Here is a 21,815-nt window from a genome sequence, read left to right as displayed (position 1 = left end):
ATGTAGAGTTAATGAATAAATTTCTTTTCAGGCCCTCTAATTTATATAACTTTCACTCAGAATATTTTAATGACTTTCTGGGATTGCAATTAATTTGACACAGGGTTTTATGAAGTTTAATTTTTGTAGCCCTTGTTGAATAAAAATATTATTTATGACATAAAACAATACACGTTAACTATGTATTATATTAAAAATGTTGGATATCAAAAGAGCACCAAGAATTAAAGTAACTTTAAGATTTTTGTACTTTAGGGGTGGGCAAAAAAAAAAGCAGTATGTACAGCTTACATACCTCGGTAGCAAACTGCTGCAATCCACCAATATTAATTGGTCCCTCTTCAGTGGCATACAAATTGCATCCACCTACACAAAGATCAGAAGTTGGACATACCATTCCACAGGTCAAACCAAGTGGGTTGTCAGAAAAAATCATCTTAGCAGCTCCATAATAGTTCTAGAAAAATAAAATAAAATAAAATTTTATTATGTAACAATGTACCTTAAACGTTCAAAATATGACCCAATTTTTTATTAGGTAATTGAGTTGAAGATTAAGACATGTATAAGATAGAGAGGTTACAATAATGTTTACCATCAGAAAACATCAAGTAATAACTAGCAGAGTACCTGACATATAGGAATATTCAATATATGGTGTATTCATAAATGAACAATTAATCAATTTTGGAAAATCAAAATTTAAAATATAAATGTTCTGTAAACAGTTTTCTTTCACAAGGCATCTAACTATACCCTGACAAGAACTGTTCTTTTCATTTTTAAAAAAGGTAAGTTAGGTAGATTGAACAAACTTAAAACATAAATCTTAAAACTTTAAAAAAACAAACAAAAAGGTTAAACTCAAGTTATCCTCCATTTAACTAAATTAAAAGCATCTAGGACCCTCTTTCCCTTTTTTTCATCTGGCTTGTCCAGAGAGACTATATATATGGCACTCTGTGTTGATTATCATCCTTCAATTACATACTATAAACCAAAGATGCATATGAAACTTATTTTACAGGCAGTCCTGGATGAGACCTTGACAAGCTCATCTCTCATTACTTCTTTGATTATTATAGAATAACTTAAAACCCTACTCATTCTATCGAGTTTTTAGAACCAAACTTGTTCATACATTGTACAATTATATCATTATTGACTAAGAATGAATAACTTGAATAGATGGGGATTATTTTTTTCTCTAATTAAAAGTAAGACCTGGACCTGACCAGTATTCCTCAAAACTGTCAAGTACATCAAAATAAGGATAACTTTGAGAAAATAAAAAACTCAAGATAACCCTAAGGGAACATGACAACTAAATGTCATATGCTATTCTGAACAGGATCCTAGATAAGGAAAAAAGGCACTAGATAAAAACTAAGGAAATCTGAAGAAGGCATAGACTTTAGTTAGTAATAATACAGAAACAATGTTTCATTAATTATAATAAATGTGTTACAGTAATGTCAGATATTAATAGAGAAAATGTACAGGTCTATATAGGGATTCTTTGTACTATCTTCACAACTTTTCTGTAAATACAAAACTGCTATAAAATATGTTAAAGAGATGATAGAATGCAGTTAATGGTATGAAACTACTATATTTATTTCTCCTTTATCTTTTGTTTACAATACTTTTTAAGGTCTTTGAAAACACACACATTGCTCCCTGACTAACCTCAATCATAAATATAAATTCCTAGAGACTATAGAATACTGATGATAATAAACAACAGAAATAACCTTAACTATTTCTTGACTCCTTAGTACATTACCAGCAGTTTGCCAGACCTTTATTTAATCTTTATCATCAATCATCTTATATAAAATGTCCAGCACCTAATCAAAAATTTCTAAGCATAAGACAAGACAGAATTAAATGCCTGATAATCAGTGAAAAAATGAATCAGTCAAGCAGACCCACAGGTCTGATACAGAAATTGGAGTTAGCAGAAAAAGACTTGAAAATAATCTTCATGAAAATTTAGAAAAAGAACAGACAAACAAAATAGATGAAACAATTCAAAATATAACCAGAATACTGTGATCTATTTATAAAGAATCAAACTGGCATTCCATAATTGAATAAAACATATAAAAATAGATCTTACTGCATGGTTTTAATAGTATTCACGGTGGTTTAACAGTATTTGTCTTATTCAATGTGTCTCCTTAGCAACCAACAGTAATGTCTAACACATAAGAATGGTTCTTCAGTACATATTTTCAGAATACATAATAGGAATGTGTTATTAAATTCAACTTATAAATAAGGAAACTGGGGTAGGAAGGATAAATAATTTGCCAAAGGATCATAGAGCATATAAAGTGGCAGAGCCAGGATTCAAAGCCATATATATGACCACATACTCATAAGGACCAAGATAAACTCTAATACTAAAGAATACTGTTCAGGGGTGCCTGGGTGGCTCAGTCGGTTAAGCGTCTGCCTTCAGCTCAGGTCATGATCCCAGAGTCCTGGGATTGAGCCCCACATCGGGCTCCCTGCTCAACAGTGAGCCTGCTTCTCCCTCTCCCTTTGCCTGCTGCTCTGCCTGCTTGTGCTATCTCTCTGTCAAATAAATAAATAAAATCTTTTAAAAAATAAAGAATACTGTTCAATACTGAATAGGTTATAAAATTTAGTTACATTATTATTTTTCAGATTTAATATGTATCTTGATGTAAAACACAGCTCTTTTCAGTATAAATTGGAGAGCATGTAGCTAGCTCATTAATTACACTTTATACTTTATTAGATGATTTTTTAAAAAGATTTTATTTACTTATTTGTCAGAGAGAGAGAGTACACAAGCAGGGGGAGCAGCATCAGAGGGAGAAGCAGGCTCCCTGCTGAGCAGGGAGCTCTATGTGGGACTTGATCCCAAGACGTTGGGATCATGATCTGAGCAGGCGGCAGATGCTTAACCGACTGAGTCACCAGGCATCCCTCTTAGACGATTTTTTGGTATATTTCCCGTATTTTTGATCTTTCCATCAATTCAATGAGAAGTTATTATAAGGTAAAAGTCTTTTTATCTTAAGATTAATCTGTTTCTTTCCTTAAATTTGGTCATATTTGCTATTGTCTTTGTGAAAGTCTTTGTTGGTGTCACTGGTAAAGGATAACAGTAAAGCACTATGCTGTCAAAGTATACTTTTCAAAAGTTAAGACAGGATTCCTTTACACATAGAGAAGGACCATGTATCAAAGATTTTACTTGACTCATTAATGTATAAGGAATCATTAAATAAGGAATCAGTAAGATAGTAAAGGTGATTCAAGGAGCATTTGAGGCTGACATGGCCTAAATGTTGAATTCTACCAAGTATTCAACAATTTATACCAATTCTTCACAAATAATTCCAAAATATATATATGGAATTTATCTCAGGAATGCAGGGTTGGTTTATCATTCCCTAAATCAATTAATATAGTACACTGCATCAGTAGAATAAAGGACAAAAATCAAAGGATCATCTCAAAAAATGCAGAAAAGTGTTTGACAAAATCAATACCTCTCATGATAAAAACTCACAACAGACCAGAAACATAAAGTCATTAATTCATTTTAGGGGTTAATAAAGGACATCTGTTTAAAAACCACAGCCAACATCTTACTTTATGCTGAAAACTGAATGTTTTCTCCTTAGCATCAGGAACAATACAAGGATGCACATCTATCCCGTATAGTACTGGAGGTTTTATCCAAATAATGTGGCAAACAAAAGAAATAAAAGCTACTCAAACTGGAAAGTAAGAAGTAAAACTATTTCTACTTGTAAATGAAGTGACCTTGTATATAGAAAATCCTAAAATCCACTAAAAAACTATTAGCACTATGATGCTTAATTTTATGTGTCAACTTGACTGTGCCATGGGATGCCCATATTAAACATGATTTTGGGGTGGGTACAAGAAGGCATTTCTATATGAGATTAGTTTTTTAAATTGGTGGACTCACCAAAGTAGATTGCCTTCCCCAATTATCACTCAACTGGGTGGACATCAGCCAACCCACTGAGGACCTGAACAGCACAAGAACAGGCAACAGGAAGAAAATCTGTCCCTTTTGGAGCCTGCCTGGTGGAGTTTGGACATTGATATATATATATATATATATATATATATATATATATATATATATATATATATTTTCCATTCCATTTCTATGCAGAACCCTGACTAATACAGCACTAATAATGACTGTAGCTAGCATGTTGGGCGTAAGATCAATCAATATACAATAATCAATTTTATTTCTACACACAATGTATAAAGCAATGAACAAAACAAAAATGAAATAAAAAAATAATTCTAAGAGGATCAAAATACAAATTATTTGGACTATATTTACCAAAACTGTGTAAAACATATGTTCTGAAAACAGACCATTGCTGAAAGAAACTAATGAAGACCTAGATAAATGGAAAGACAGCCCATGATTATGAATTAGAAGGCTTATTGTTAGGATAATGCTACTACCCGAATTTATCTACAGCTTCAGTGCAATCCCTATCAAAATCGTAGCAGATTTCTTCACAAAAATTGGCATACTGACTAAAATTCATATGAAAAACCAAGAGATCCAGAACCAGAGTAGGCAAAACATCTGTGAAAAATAAGAACAAAGTTGGAGGAAACACATTTCCTGATGTCAAAACTTACTATGAAGCTACAGTAATCAAGGCAGTGTGGTACTGGCATAATAACACACATACAGACCAACAGAACAGAATTGACAGTCTAGACAGAACCCTCATTTTTTATGTTCAATTTGTTTTCTGACAAGGGTTCCAAGACAATTCTATAAAGAAAGAATATTCTCTTTAAGAAATGCTGTGATAACTGAATATCCATAAGCAAAAGGATGGAGTTGATCCCTATTACACAACATACATAAAAATTAACTAACAATAGATTACAAGTCTAAATGTTAGAGATAAATCTTTAAAACTCTTATAAGACAATATAGGAATAAATCTTCAAGACCTTGGATTAGGCAATGGTTTATAACAACATAACAACAAAAGCACAAGCAACAACACACACACACACAAAAATAGATGAACAGGATTTCATCAGAATTAAAAGCTTTTGTGCTACAAAGAACACCACCAAGAAAGTTAAAAGGCAAACCACAGAACAGGAAAAGATCATATATGGTAAGAAATTTTCATCTAAAATATATGAAGAGTTATAACTCACTAACAAAAAAAGACAATATAACTCACTAAAAAATCAACAATGGATTAGTATGAACATTTCTCCAAAAACATACAAATGGCCAATAAGCATAAGTGTTGCTAAACGTTATTAGCTATCAGAGAAATGCTAGTCAAAATAATGAGATACCACTTCTTAACCCATTTGGCTGGATACCGTGAAAAAGGCATAATAATATATACAACAGAATATTATTCAGCCGTCAAAAAGAATGAAATCTTGCCATTTGCAATGATGTGGATGGAGCTAGAGTGTATTACACTCAGCAAAATAAGTCAGAGAAAGACAGATACCCTATGATTTCACTCATATGTGGAATTTAAGAAATAAAACAGATTAAAAAAAAGAAAACAGATGAACAAAGGGGAAAAAGAAAAAAGAAAGACAGAGAGAGAGGAAGGCAAACCATAAGAAACTCTTAATTACAGAGAACAAACTAAGGGAGGTGGGCAGAAGAAGGGCTAAATGGGCGATGGGTATTAAGGAGGGCACTTGTTGAGATGAGCACTGGATCTTATACGTAAGTGGTGAGTCACTATGATTCTACTCCTGAAACCAATATTACACTGTATATTAACTAACTAGAATTTAAATAAAAACTTTAAAAGAAAAATGTGAAGAAAATTTTTTAAAAAAATTTTAAAAATAAACAATTTTTTAAGTTAAAAAAAGACATACAATAAAAAATGTTGAGAAGGATGTGGAGAAATTGGAACAATCATATCTTGCTGATGGGATTGAAAAATGGTGTCGGTACTTTGAAAAATAGTTTGGCGGTTGCTCACAGGGGTAAAAATAGAGTTATCATATGATTCAGCAATTCCACTCTTTAGTGTACACCAAAAAAAATCTACAACATATGTCCATGTAAAACCTCATACAATAATGTTCAAAGTAGTGTATTCCTAATAGCTAAAATGTAGAAACAACCTAAATGCCCATCTCTGATGAAGAGCTAAAAAAGTAGTATATCCATATAATGATATTATTTAGAAATAAAAAATAATATGTGCAGATTGCCATCTGCAAATAGTAAAAGTTTGATTTCTTCCTTACCAATGTGGATGCCTTTATTCCTTTTTCTTGTCTGATTTCTGTGGCTAGGACTTCCAGTACTATGTTGAATAAAAGTGGTGAGAGTGGACATCCTTGCGTTGTTGCTGACCTTAGGGGAGAAGTTCTGTTTTTCTCCACTGAGTATTATGCTAGCTGTGGGTTTTTCATACAAGGTCTTTATTATGTTGAGATGTTCACAGATTCATTTAGGAAATGATGATTAGAAGATATATTTTTAATGTGCTTGGAACAAATTATGGAAAAATTTCACTTCCAATCTAAGGGTTTAGTATCTAATTGAAGCTTTTTAATAAAAGGTGCTAGTATTAAAGGACTAATTGGGAAGATTATTGTATAAAGGCTGTGGAAACTCTCAGGACAGTGGAGAAAACAGGGAAAGTGAAGAAGACATGATGATACATTAAAAAAGGAATGCATTAGCATGTATCAGAATACACAAACATGGTTTTGAAAATGGTCTGAGCCAACATCAAGCAATGATTCAGAAATCACCTTTGCACTCTTCCTCTCACAAATAACTCTGAACAAATGGTAGATAACTCTACTGTGTAGGAAGCTGGGTATTCAGAGTCAAAGACATTCAGAAACCTGTTAGAAAGGGAACACCTCCTCAGCTGTTCCCATCAAGAACGTCAAGATCAATATCAATTTTTTTTTCTCTCAAAGTAAGTGGAGAGATTTCTTGAGTTCTCCTTCTAAACAAGAGGTTTGACTCCTATTCTGCGAGCTTTTAAACCTTTCTAAAAGCAAAGGCTATAAAATTTAAATTTAGAAGGGTACTTTAAAGATACCCCAGTAGTCTCCTTCTAGAAAATACACAATCACTTCACCTGGTTTCTTCAGTTTATTCAATCATTCACAAGTATTTTAGTCTTCTATTGTGTGAAGAAAAATGTACAGGGTTATGTTGGGAGGGATAAAAATTAAATATCTGATCTTTTGTGCACAGATTCGTTTTATGAGGACTTTTACTCCTTTAAGCAAAAATCTAAAACACAAATTGATGTTTGATATGTTTGTTTTTTTATATCAACACAAAAGAACATGCATTGAATGTTCTCTAGTCCATTAACTTACCCATATTTTGCAGGTGTTGAATTTTCTATTACTCATTGGGGTTTTTAAAAGCTTGTTCGAAGCTATAACATGTGCCATTTGTGTGTGGGTTAATTTTAAGACAACCTTAACTTTTATTCTTTGCCTTTTATTTTTAAAGTTATAACTTGAAATTGTACTAATGTCATCTCTCTACAATTGAATGGTTTTTAAGTCATTATCAAGAAACATGAAAAACTCACAAACCAGTTATCATCTGATATGTTATAACGAATTTAACCAATAGTCCTATCATATTCAGACCTTCATATCACCACAACATTATCAAAACAGCTGGTGGATTTATTTTAAAGTGTTCTTGCTTTTTCCAATGAGAGTTTTCACAGATGGAAGCATCCTTCCAAGATAAACTCCAATCTGCTGCATTTAAAAAATACTTGGGAAAGTTCAGTAAGTTTGCAAGTGTGAGAAGGGTGAATTAACATTACTTATACTTCTAGACTTAGTTGTCTAACGGTGAGTGTGCTAATGTACATTAATTTAATAGAAAATGTCCCTAATAGTACATACAGAAAGTATAAGCACAGGGCACACTGTCAAGCTATCACCATCTCTCAGTGAACAACCCAATGGTCTTCAGACATTTGGCAAAGGAGAGTGGGAACCTATCATTAACAGAACCCACAAAAACTCCTGCCCTCCCAGTATTCACTCTTCTGGGGACAGAGGGGTATAGATAGGTTTGCCTGGTTTTACTCTGAAAACCTTCCCTTCATATCTCAGACATACTAAATTTTAGAAAAGTTTTGCACGATATGATTAGACTTTTAGAACTATGAATGTGTAAGGAAAGAATTATTCTTGTAGAAAATAAAAATTTTTTATCTGACCTTGAGATGCTAAACTAGGAAACACATGTGAAGGTGCACACAGGTGCGTGCACACAGGTTTCTGAATTTAATTCTGCTTATATTATACTGGGGTAAAATTTAGTATCTCTTAATCTCAGTTTCATCACTTGAAAAATGCAGATCAGGGACGCCTGGGTGGCTCCGTCGGTTAAGCCTCTGCCTTCGGCTCAGGTCATGATCCCAGGGTCCTGGGATCGAGTCCCACATAGGGGGACTTCATCGTTTTAAAATATTTTATTTAAAAAATTCTCCCTCTGCCTGCCTCTGTCTCTCTCTCTCTCTGATAAATAAATAAAATCTTAGGGGCGCCTGGGTGGCTCAGTTGGTTAAGCGGCTGCCTTCGGCTCAGGTCACGATCCCAGCGTCCTGGGATCGAGCCCCGCATCGGGCTCCCTGCTCAGTGGGGAGTCTGCTTCTCCCTCTCCCACTCCCCCTGCTTGTGTTCCCTCTCTCGCTGTGTGTGTCTCTCTCTGTCAATTAAATAAAATCTTTAAAAAAAAAAAAATAAAAATAAATAAATAAATAAATAAATAAAATCTTAAAAAAATATATTTAAAAAAAATGCAGATCAAAATTCCTTCTTAACTCATCATATTTGCACTAAGTATTTTTTTTAATCTGACACAGGTAGCATGCCTAGTACATCACACAACACAGAACAGACTTAATAAATTTAAGTCTGCACCCCATCCCCCCTAGGCTTTTTCTAGCTAAAAAAGGTTTTCTTATAATGTTAATCCTAAGGTTTAAGATTTTAAAGTTTATTAAAGAAAATTCATGTTAGGAAGCACAATAAGAAAGATAGCAAGAAAGAAGCAAAAACTATACAAGGAAAAGTAACTAAGTAACTTATCTCGAACAAGATTTAAAACAACAAATCCAGTGACTGTTGTAAAAAATTATATGTATAAGATAATTAGTAATAAAGGCAAAATTTCTTTATTTATGCTATTAGAACTAGACTATAACACTCCTGTTTTCTTCTTTTCAAACAGAATAAAGTCAGATTATTTTGTGAGGGCTTGCTCTTCACTGACAAGAATGTGAGATTTCTGAATTGACATGGTGCTGCAGTGTCTACCATACTGCGTTATTATACTGTGGCTCATAAAACCAGCTATCAGCCACTATTTGTACAATGGGTACAAATAAATTCACCAGAAAACTCTCCATTCCAAGTACATTAATTTAAACCTATTACTACTTTCAAAAGTAAAACTAGTTTTGATTATAATAATTTACCTACATTTTTCAATTTACCAGTTTTCAGAAAACTAAACCCAAATTTCCTTAAGATGAAGTTTGCTGTTTCTGGACGGGAGGTGGGGGGTGGGGATGGGATAATCAGGTAAAGGGCATTACGGAGGGCATTTGGTATAATGAGCACTGGGTGTTATATGCAACTGATGAATCACTGAATTCTACCCCTGGTAATACAGTAGATGTTAACTTAATTGACTTTAAATAAAAAATTTTTAAAACGATGAAGTCTACTATGTTATACATTTTACCTATCATTTAAGATGTTAATAGCACTTACAAAATTGTCATGATAGAAAATATGTTGCTTATATGTATATATAAATATAATATCCTCTATATTTTATGCCCTGCATTTTCTATTTTACATATATATTTTACATTTATATTTTATATACTTTATATTTTAATAATGACTCATAATATACATACATTATTCATACAGATTGTGTAGACTGATGTGGACAAAAGCACACTAGAAAAAAAATCAAGAAAATTTAGTTATTCTATCAAGTAGTTATAGGATCTGGGATAAATCACTTAGCCTTGATGGGTTTTGAATTTCCTTTCTATACAATAAGATAGCTAGATAAATTAAAATTCCATTCACCTAGGTTCTGTTACATTTATTTTTACCTATTAATATTAAAAAATATTCTAACCAGTATCTTATGTGTTTATACAGATTTTCCTTTGTCATGATTCACTAAAGAAAAAATTGTGACTCCAGTTTAATTTACACATACATATATAAAACTAGATTGTAACTGTTCTATCTTTTAAATAATTTAAGTTCTAAAAAATATTAACAAAGGCATATGTTTAAATGTGTCCACACATAACATACAACCACAAACAATATGGTATTACTTGTTTCATATAAAATTGGCTTAAGTTGTAAAATGGAAATCTTTTATCATTTAGTTATAGTGACATTACTTTTATATCACTTACATTTTGTAATAAATTGACTAAACAGTGCTTTGAGTTACAGAAGGTTTTCCAGAACTAAATGTTCTTTTGAAACAAATATGAAGAAAAGCCGTTACTATTACAGATTGTATTAGCTGTGATTAAAAGTAAAAATGTAACCTTTTAAAGGCCCAAAGATATATATTACAAAACAGAAACAAGATAGATTTTGCATAAGCATTAATGATTCAATAGACAATGTAACATCTATTTATCTTTTTCAGCAGAATACATTAAAGAAGATGGGACATTTTGAAAATAATATTCCAGTCCTTTAACACTAGTAAATTTAGTATCCTATCATTTGCCAGATTCAACACTAGGAAGTTATATATTAAAATTAACGAATGAATTCTGGAATATTCAGTTAATGTTATATCAATTGATAAATGAATGAGGAGAAATGGGCATACATTTGCATTAATAATTTTAAATTAATATTTTATTATAGTCTGAACACAGTGTTCAATAATTATTTTGTAGAGCTTTTTTTCATTTTAGTGTTATATGCAGACAAAAGTTAGGATATTCTGAAAATTAATATACTATCAGGGAAATGGCTTTAGTCAATGATAAGGTATATTACCCAGTACAGTCATTAAAACACCTTGGTCCTGTCAAAGATAGATAGATTGGCAGGACAAATAGAGGGTTGAAAATATACCTAAATAAAGGTGAAATTAAATATATGATATATGTGGCATTTTAGGACAGTGGGAAACTATATTATTCAGCAGATTTGAAATTATTGTCATTTAGAGAAAAAAAAGAAAGTCTGGATTTTTCACTCTTTACACCAAAATAAAAACTTTAACCTCTCTGCTTTATTATATTATGTTACTAGTGACTTTAACTTATTATTTTTATTTAAAAATATACATACTCATTGTAGAAGTAAAGTAATATGGAGATTTCTAAGAAAAATGTTAATAACTTCTCTTCACCCTCCTTCAACCTCAACCACCTGAGGAAACTAAAGTTAAATTATATCCTTCTATGCCATGTTTCCTTATATATAAATTGGATTTTTTTCTAAAGATAATATGTTATTCATATTAATATGCAACTTACTTTTTTTCACTTAATAGAGATATCCCTCTAGGTCAATAAATATAATAATAATATATTTTTAAGAATAGTCTCACAACATTCCATAATATAAATATTAAATGTAAATAAATATTATACATAATATAAACATAAACATATTATACATAAACACAAAATATTAAACATAATAAATATTAAAATATAATAAATAATATATAATACATAATATAAACAGACTAAGCAATTTTCATAATGATGGGCACTATAGCTGTCTCAGGTATTGGCTACTTTAAATGATGCTACAATTGCTACAATAAAATATTGTGTACCTATACCATTACATGGTGGTATTTTTATTTTTCTAGGAAGAGCACATAATAAAGCACTGTTGGCACAATGGTATATATATTTGTAATTTACAAATATATTTCTACTGTGTGATGCTTATTGTTTCCTTCCAGCTTTAGGAGGTTATTAAACTTCTTGACTTCAACAATCTGATGAGATAAAAGTGGTATCCCATCCTTTGATTTACATATTTCTGGCTAATATGGAAGTAAGACATCTCTAATAAGGTTATTAATTGTTTGCGTATACCTCTTATGTAACATTTATGACATCTGCCTATGTGTATACTGGATTAGGTTATTATTTAAATATCCAGGAACACTTTGATAACATAAGTTAATGCATGGTAAAAAAAAAAAAATCACTTTGTTTCAAGTTGGGCTAGCTTTATATAAAAATGTGTGTAGTAAAATTTGTTCTCAGATAATTTATAGCTTCCAAATTATTTTTAATTTTTTTTTAATATTTAAAAGTTAGTCCATTTAAAATTTATGTTACATGGCCTAATGGGGGGTTCTTAAAGTAATTTCAAAATTATACGTGAATGATTTTTCAAAGAACCCATCAGTTTCTACTGAATTGAAATGCACTCTTCATTACATATTACATTCTCATATTTACTTGTTTCTTTTTACAGACTTTCATCTGCTCCAGAAAATGTGTATTCCTGTACCAACACTACATGTTGATTATAGAAGCTTTACAGTGAGTTTAAGATCTGATGTGGCAAATCTCTTTTTGTCTTATTTTTCAAAGGTTTCTTTCTTTCATATAGCTTCCCAATTATTATTTCAGTATTTGCTAATCTGGGTTTCAATCAATCTAGACTACCCATTAGATCTTAAATAATTATTGCACTTTTCCACATGTATTGAGAAATAATTATCTGCTACAAGAGTAGATTTAAAAAGGTAAAATTATAGGTAAAATATTTTTAAAAAGCCATCATGAATACATTCATGAGCTGTCATGTCCAAGACAGAAAATGACAAGGCAATAAGACAGAAAAATAAGTGGAATCATCTTAAAGGCATTTGCTAAACCAGGTGAATACTGGATCCCATTTTCAGGTCCTCTGAGAACATAGTAGATATAGATCCCTTGTAAGGAAAAATGTATTCATTGCACTCCCCACAGAATTTCTACATATAAAGCTTCAGAGAAAAGCAGAGTGAGTAAATAAATAAATAAATAAACATATGAAGAAATAAAGCACAATCAGTGGAAGCAGTAGACACTACCAACAGTACAATCAGACAGAGAGAAACTTTAGTAGAACTCCCAGAGTACGAAAATGAGTAGTTTTATATTATTTAAGGACAGGCTTGGAAAATGAATTAAAAGCTAGCAGAGTTTTTAAAAATACAAAAAACAAAAAAAGATAAGTGAACACTCCTGGAGAATAAAGTAAAAAGGTTTAACATATATCTAATAGGAGCTCCATAAGGAGATGATAGAGTCAATGAGAAATTCCCCCAAATGATGAAAGTCATCAATGCACAGATTCAAGAACTCCAGTGAAAACTAAGCAGGATAAACAAAAAGAAATCCAAACTTAGGGGCGCCTGGGTGGCTCAGTCTGGTTAAACATCTGCCTTTGACTCAGATCATGATCCCAGCGTCCTAAGATCAAGCCCCACGTCAGGCTCCCTGCTCAGCAGCGGACTCTGCTTCTCTGCCTTCTTCTCCCTCTGCACCTGCCCATGTACTCTCTCACTCACTCTCTCAAATAAATAAATAAAATCTTAAAAAAAAAATACAACTTAGATAAATCACTGTTCAGTTGAACACTAAAGATAAAAAGATCTTTAAAACAGCTCCCCTCCAAAGACACATAACACTCAAATGAGCAATAATTAGGTTTCTATTAATTTTCCAATAACATCAGTACAAGCAAAAGTAAACCACTTTCCCATGGCAACTCCAAAATGAAAAAAAAAAAAGATAAGAAAAGGAAAAAAAAATGAAAATTGGCAAAAATGTGAGTAAAGCTAATCCAATATTGACTAATAAAGCATAACAATACTATCTTACCAAGTTTTAAAAGGATAAAATTAATAGACAGAAAACAGTATTTTATGACTTAGGGATGAGCTAATTTGAAGTATAGTACTTTACTCTCTACCAGAAGACCCACTCAGATTAACACCCTAAATGACACAGACCCATACTATAAAGCAGCTGTAAAAATTTGAATTCACCCAGTCCTAGAAAAAAACATTTTTCACATTACTCAAATATTGGCATCTCAACTATAAATGAAATTAACACATGAATTCAGAACTATTTATTTAAGCCAAATGGCATATTCAACTCTACTTGTTTACCCTCTAAACGCATAACAGAGTTTTTAAAAGCTGTGTTCTCTTGAGCACCATTTTATGGCAGCAGGGAGGTAAGTTTCTGACAGTCCTCTTAGAAAGAACAGAGGTACTCATAGTTATCCTTTAGCAAAACAAGTGAGGAAACTAGCCTTGCATACCAAAAGAAATCTTACCACTACCTTTTTATTTTACATATCTAAAATATTCATATTTTCAAATACTATTGGGTAATAAGTTGTGGGCTTCCTAATTTTTTTTTCATCTCCTTATTTCTCTGTCATGATAGTGGGAGAAAACTCAATAGGCTTACATAATAGGCTATGTATTTGGACATTGGTTTCTAGGCATTGGGAAGCCACTGACATTTTTTGAATAAAGCAGTGATATAATTAGAGCTATGTTTTTAGGAAATTATTCTGGAAATGATCAACATTTTACTTGAAAAAGGTATTAAACCACTTAGCCATTGTAATTGAAAAGCAAACCCAAGAGGAGGATGAAGTAAATCTATTGAGTGCACTTCTGCTTTGTAACACTTTATCAGGGATATGTATGTGTGTGTATATATGTGTACAAACATACACATATACACATGAACATATATCAAGATAACTTCTTTTAAATAAAAATATTGTTGTCAATGGTTATCAAATGAATTCTGCTAGTGACATTTTTGTTTCTCCCCTGACTTCTCATCCTTTCAGGGGGGATCTATCAAAAAGAAGAGCTTTACATTGAGTCATTTAGTCAGCTTTCCTCTAATGTGTATTATTAAATTTAGTTATCTAGGTATAAAAGCCACACAAATCTGGGCACACGGATTCTATATAATATACAAATCACGGAAAAATCAATGCTTTACAATTTGACAGAAACTTTTGAAAAGAGAAAGTATCTCTATTGTTTAAAATAAAGCATCATGAAACGAAGGAACATTTTGAAAAACAGTCATTCTTTTTCACTACATTTATAGATCAACCTCATGCATTCTGATATAAAGTACTGTTTTTTTTCCCAAAGGAAAGCTATCAAGAAACATAACCCAGTAGTCACAGTTTGATGACTCTGAAACGTGTACTTCCGATTGGGAGATACAATTGCAAACAACAGCCTGCATGTACGAAACAGAGAAAAACTGACTGAGGAGGTACAATAGAATTGAGTGTACCTTTGAAAACTAGAGCTGTAATCCAGTTTGTAAGAAAATAAAGAATGGAAGTATTGGCCTAAACTCCCTGAATCACAGAAACCTAACACAATACAATACAAGTGACATCCTTTTCTCAAAGAGGCACAGGCTCATTGAGTCCGGCGATTCAATTACCCTCTCAACCTGGAAAGAATCCCCCTCCTGAGTTGAGGTCCAATGGCAGAGCAATGTGGGAGAGCCTACATTGTACATAGCTGGTAAATATCTAAAAAGCTGCAGGCTTTAAAGAACAAGAATCTCTGACCTTTTATGATTACTTCAGTGATTCTTCAACAAAACACTACTTAACGATACAGTTCCCTAAATGCCTGGCAAAAGATCACATTTTCAATTAAATGTCTCCAAATATCTTCTCTTCATATCAAAATCCGTTTAAATATATAGCTAAGCAGAATGCTCCATTAGGCAGTAAAGAATACAGACAAACTAATGAAACAGAAAGTTTTCCTAAAATAGAGATGATTCTGATCTTGCTTAGACATTTTATAAACTTCTCAAAGAATACCATTATTCCCTTTAGCTCTTTTTTTTTTTCTATAAATTTGTATAGACCTTGAATGAATGGGGTATACACTAATTAGAATTACAATATCACCACTGAATTTTGGAATATCTAGGGGACATTTAGCTAGCATGGATCATAACTGTAATATCTTCTCATGCTTGAAGTCAAGAGTGCTACCTTGGAAATAATTTTAGCCAAAACACTTCAGCCTTTAAACTTCGGACATTTGGTTTCATTCCATTTCTATGAAGTCATTATTAAACAAAAAAGATTTCACATGTAAGTTTCACATGATTTATTTATTTTCACATATAAGACAAAGGTCTTGTGATGATAGATGTTTGGGATAATATAAAGTTAATAAATGAGGTCCCTTCCTAAACTAGAACTCATCTTCTTAATTACAAAACAAATATAAAGCATTGGTGATTTTCTACTATGCATGGGATTAAGTCTCAAATATTGAGCATAGAATGACAATATTTTCACAACTGAATCCCAGTCTAATTGCTTTCTCTCTTTCCCATCACTTTTTTTTTTTTTTGTAATCTAGGCCCTACCCTAGCCACACTGGAGTTATTATATTTGCCCAAACTTGTCACATACACACTCACATTGCTGCCTTTGCCCATGCTGAATACTCTTCCTGGATTGCACAGATTGCAGCACCAGCTACATCCAATATGGTGCAGCACCAGCCATATCCAATATGGTTAAGGTGTTCTTTTTTTTTTTTAATGTATCTGTTTTTACTCATAAATTATGAACTCTTAAAAGGCAGGGCCATAGCAGGAACCCAATACAGTCACTGTGTTTGGTACATAGAAGCTACTCAATAAATAATAACAGCTACAAAAACAGTAAGCCCTTGTATAATATTTACCATACTTAATGTAGAGGGAAATTAATAATTCCACATCAACAAAATATTTGTTAAATAATGACTATGTTGGTCGCATACGAGAATTATTTCGTTTATACCACAACCTTGTAAGACAGATGCTTTCTTTCATAAATAATTTTCCTTGGGTTCACAATAAGTGTTCAATCTAAATATTTAACCTAGACTTAAAATCCTAATGAATATGTCCATGTAGATTAATACTATACCATATACCTAAGTAATAACATTAATTCTTTTGAAATCCTAAAACTATAGAAATGTACCATTTTTCTCCTGAAATATTTTTTTTAAATAATTGACATTGAGAAATGATCTTTATAAAAAAGCTGGTTGTTGAAGGAGTACTTATGGGATTTGTACAGCATTTTAGAACATAAGCGTCAAACACTGTGAAAAGAAGGATTCTCTGCATCCTTTTGGGAAGACTTCCTTCAGCTTTTGCCCATTTGCCAAAGCATCAGACACTTGGCTAAGAGCTCACAATACTCCTTTCACAAACAAAAGATACAATTAATTAATTATTCAATCAAGCATTCACTTAGTGAATGAAAAACTGGGCTTATTCTCACATTAGTTTAAAAAAAAAGATTAAAATTCCTTTTGTTCAAAAAGGAATATAAAAGCTCATAAAAACCCGTTGTCTATTTTTTGGTCTTGGGTGTTTTTTGGTTATAACTCTTATCTAGTCTCTGTGATTTATTCCAAATCTTAAACAAATTAACTGAACTTTAGCAACAGGGAAAAGTCCATTTCCTTGATGTGTCTCAGTGTGCCAGACTTAATACCAAAACATATCTTAAAACAAAAATATTTCACAAATTTGAAATGTGTTTTGTTAATCAATGACAGTTCCTATCTAAGCATTTAGCAAGCTTAAGCTACAGTCAATCTATTCAGTGAGTGCCTTGGATTAAAAAATCATTAATTTCAACAAAAACTAATTTTTAAGTCAATAAACAATGAATATGCATTTTTCTAAAAATTATATCACAACTTGGAAGAGACTAATTAACAAAATGTACCACATTTTTACATGCCTATAGAAATCATATCTTCAATACTTCACCCAGTTTACTAAAACAAGCTTTATGCTTTAATCACAGGTCATACTAGGTAGATACCAAGATCAAGTGCTGTTATTTTCATTTGCAGAGCTAAATCTGAATTTACCTTGTTTGCAATACTTGTGATGAATGATTTGATATCTAGATTGGTTGGACAGCTCTTCTGACAGGGGGCATCTACACATTTCAGGCACCTAAGGAATAAAATGACCACATTAAAGAAACTATAAAGTAACTGAGATAATATTCTATATATTCTGTACCCGATACCCATTCAAAGTTAGTGTCTAGTAAGGACAAATAAAATAGTGCTATTTTTTTTTAGGTATAAAATCTTTTGTTAAGCAGGAAATATAGAGCATCTGTGTTTCATTTTTTGTACACCTTCTGAGATGCATAAAATAGCACCACTCAGGTTAACTGCCCATCCTTTCCATGTTCCTCCTAGAGATTAAGAGGACTATACTTATTTAAGATACATCATTTACTCATTTACTAAACCAGTCTTGTTTTGACCTCTAACTAAACTGACAATGCTTAGAGAATGCAGTCTTTTATGATAAAAGTTTTGTATGCCTTTACACCACAATTATTATACGAACACAAAAGCAAAGTCTCTCTCATTTTACCACTCATTACATCTTTCTTCCTCTCCTCATCCCTCCCACTTTGTCTCCCACCTTTCCTCTCTCCCTCCTTCTTTCCCTCCCATCATCTCTCCCTCCCTCCAATTTTCTGATGTTTTTTAACCTACAAACTATTCACATGGCAACTGGGATTTGTAGTACATACTTCAATGCATAGCCCAGATCCACCCCCTTCCAGAACGAAGCATTTATTCCCCTGCTGCTGCACCCTCAGCCAAAGAGAACAGGGTTTACCAAGGTCATGTTCTCTTTCCAATGGCAGGCTGCTTCCAATTACAGGTCAATGAAGAGGTTAGAGGCCCAGTACCTTTGCCCAGACTTGGGAACAAGTCTGCAGAGACCCACTGAACCCTTTATTATGGCTGCCTGTCCAATCCTGATTCCTTCACTCTTATACAAATGTTGATCTTCTAATAAACTTCCTGTGTACTAATCTCATTTCAAAATCTGCTTCCTGGGGAACCGGCCAGAGATAGGTTCAAACTTTAGTGTGTCTAAGAACCAGCTTGATAAATGTCATAGTTTCCACAGAGGAGCCCCTCCTGAGTCTGAGTTATTGGCCTCGGAATTTGTATTTTTTGGGGGGAGCCTTTGAGGTGATCTGATATGCATGGTTGGTTCCATAGAGCAAGTTTAATTACTACATCAGGACTGAAACCACAGGCTAGAACGGTCCTTAGTTTGCACATTAATGTGTGTTATTTATTTATCCACTTAATAAATATCTAATGAGCCCCTGTTACATGGCAGAACCTGGGATATGAGGATATAAAACTGATAAACAAGACCACCATGGTCCTGCTTTCATGCACCTTGCAGTTTGGAGGAAGTTCACATGTATAAAAGGCAATGGTAGTTGTTAATGTGAATTTGGGTGAAAATAGCATCCTAAGGGAGTATTTAAGAGGAACAGTAGTGCTGGAGGGAGAGAAGCAGAGAAAGCTCATTGGAAAGAGTAATACTCAAAGGGAAGATTTCAGAATGAATGGGCACGAGGGAAGTGGAAAAGGATGGGATTTGGAGTGCAAGGTCACTCAAGAGAATGACCCAATATGTGCCCAGGCCTGGAAAACATAAAAAGGTACATAAACTAATCCAGGTTGGTCGGTCACACAGTGAGAGCAGGAGTAGAGAAGAATTAGGCTGGAGATCTAAAACTTAAAGATATACCACTGCCACATTTGTCAGAAGACCAGAATTCTCCAAGAATTTCATTAAGAATGAATCCTACACTGCTCAGTGACAAAGGTGACTAGCTAGCTCATTTTCTATCTACTTCCATGTGTAAAGACCTTGCTTCATTTCCTTGAGAAAACAATACCGGTCTCCTTGTCATTCTTTTGTGAGTAGGAGAGTCCTCGTCATTGTCTGAACCAATTTCTCAGCACCTAATTAATATCTTGTTTTTAAATCTGATCTCTTTTCTCTGGTTTGTGCCCTTAGCCTTCTCTCTAAATTAAATTTTACACAATGAGTACCGAAGGCTTTTCATAATCAATTGTCCTCTCTGAAATGTAGTCATTAAACCTCTCCCCTATCATTTCTCTAAATGCCATTGTTAGATTCACATCTATCATTTAGTTGAATTCCTATCTTCTCATACTCATGATTTTTCCCCTAAAACACTGTCACTGAGTTCAAAAAGAAATTCTTGAAAGTGTAATCAGCAGCATACACTGCACAACAGTGCAAACAGAGCATAATGCATGGTCTATTTGGTCTATGATGTTGAAATGAGATGATATTATATGTGTTATCTTCACATGGATAAATATGTTGAACATTATTAGTGATTTGAAAGGATCTCCTATGATGTAGTAAAATAAAATAGCTAAAAATTTAGCAAATAATACGCCATCTTAAATATCTTCTAATTCATTTTAAAAAGTCATTTCAACAGTTTTAAAACTATTTGGCAATTCACAGTACTAAAGCAACAAATGTACTTATTTTTCATTGTGTATGCGTGTGTGTGTGTGTATATGTATGTATAAGTATACATATGTGTATGTATCTGTACATGTGTATATATATCATATTTATATCATATAGATTCTGCTTATCCCTAATGAAGTCACAAGTTTTCTGCTTTTCTTTTTTCTAACACCCATCTTGAATAATAAGGCAATTAAAAAATAAAGTTATATTGTCAGCAGATATGAATGAGCCAAATTAATGCACAGTGTATTTCCCTGTTCTTCTAGAGAAATCTTAAATTCAACACAAACAGATTCACTTAACAGCACTGACAATGTAAGGATTTTTAGTTGTGGTTATTAAGCCTCTTTACCAAATAATTCCCTTTTTATTATTGAGCTAGTTCACAAATAACAGCTGTTGGAAATGTCAGATGTTAATGAGGCAGGGCAATGCAAACCTGAATTGTAGCATTCTTTTTTTTTTCCTTTGGTGCCATGAATATGCCAGAATGGGCAGACTCTGATAATAATACCATCTTGCAATTCTCTAAGCGCTCTGCAGACTAAAGTGCATCAGGCTGCCATTAATCCCACTTATCACTCTGACAGCTCAGTAATTACACTACTGCTATAGCCAGGTAGTCCTAATAAAATATCAACCACTGCACTGGAATGCATACTGGTGAGATGTTTTATTAAACTTGGGCGGGGGGGGGGGGGAGGGTTGATCATCAAGTGACATTAGTGTTGACCTATTTTTCTATTTGACAATAAATTATCCTTTGACCATGCCATAATAGATATTACAGAGTGCATTTACTGTACCAAATCAGAAAGGTACTGCATTACAATGATGTAGGCAAATGGTGTAAATAAAATAGCAGAAATGCATGTCAGAATGTTATTACCTAAATTGCTTTAAATGATTGATACCATGAAAAATCACAGACACAGTACTTAGGGGAATATGTCAACAATTATTGTAAACCACAGTTCTACATAAATTTTCCTTAGAAGTAACATTTAAATTACACTTGTTTTTATCTTCATTCGTTTAATTCCCCTTTTATGTTTCAAAGTTACTCTGTTATAATGCAGTTTATTTTTAAATGCATTGTAAGAGCCAAAAGTTAATTCAGATAAACAATTATGTAATACTTTTAATCCCCAAATAATTATATTTATACTAAAAGAAGTATATTAGATTAATTTTTAAGCAATGAAACATCTTAGATTTTTTACTAGTGATAAACTTTTTTCATTTCCACATTTAATAGAGAGCATAACAATGGATTTCATTAAAAGCAAAATATAGAATCCTTAATACTAT

At 32.6% G+C, this 21,815-nt stretch overlaps 1 protein-coding gene across 2 annotated transcripts in view; it reads right to left on the bottom strand.

Annotated features, from left to right (window-relative positions):
* Positions 1 to 21,815, bottom strand: part of DPYD (dihydropyrimidine dehydrogenase) — a 794,994-nt gene that overhangs the window by 596,978 nt on the left and 176,201 nt on the right. For both annotated transcript variants that reach the window (XM_078072719.1, XM_036111511.2), the window contains exons 4-5: positions 18,026 to 18,113; positions 296 to 457 (exon numbers count right to left, since the gene is read on the bottom strand). In XM_078072719.1, coding sequence (XP_077928845.1) covers positions 296 to 457; positions 18,026 to 18,113 — 250 coding nt within the window. The remainder of the gene's footprint in view (positions 1 to 295; positions 458 to 18,025; positions 18,114 to 21,815) is intronic.

The sequence above is a fragment of the Halichoerus grypus genome, chromosome 5, assembly GCF_964656455.1.
Source record: "Halichoerus grypus chromosome 5, mHalGry1.hap1.1, whole genome shotgun sequence".
NCBI lineage: Eukaryota > Metazoa > Chordata > Mammalia > Carnivora > Phocidae > Halichoerus > Halichoerus grypus.
This window is presented reverse-complemented; position numbering and strand designations above follow the sequence as displayed.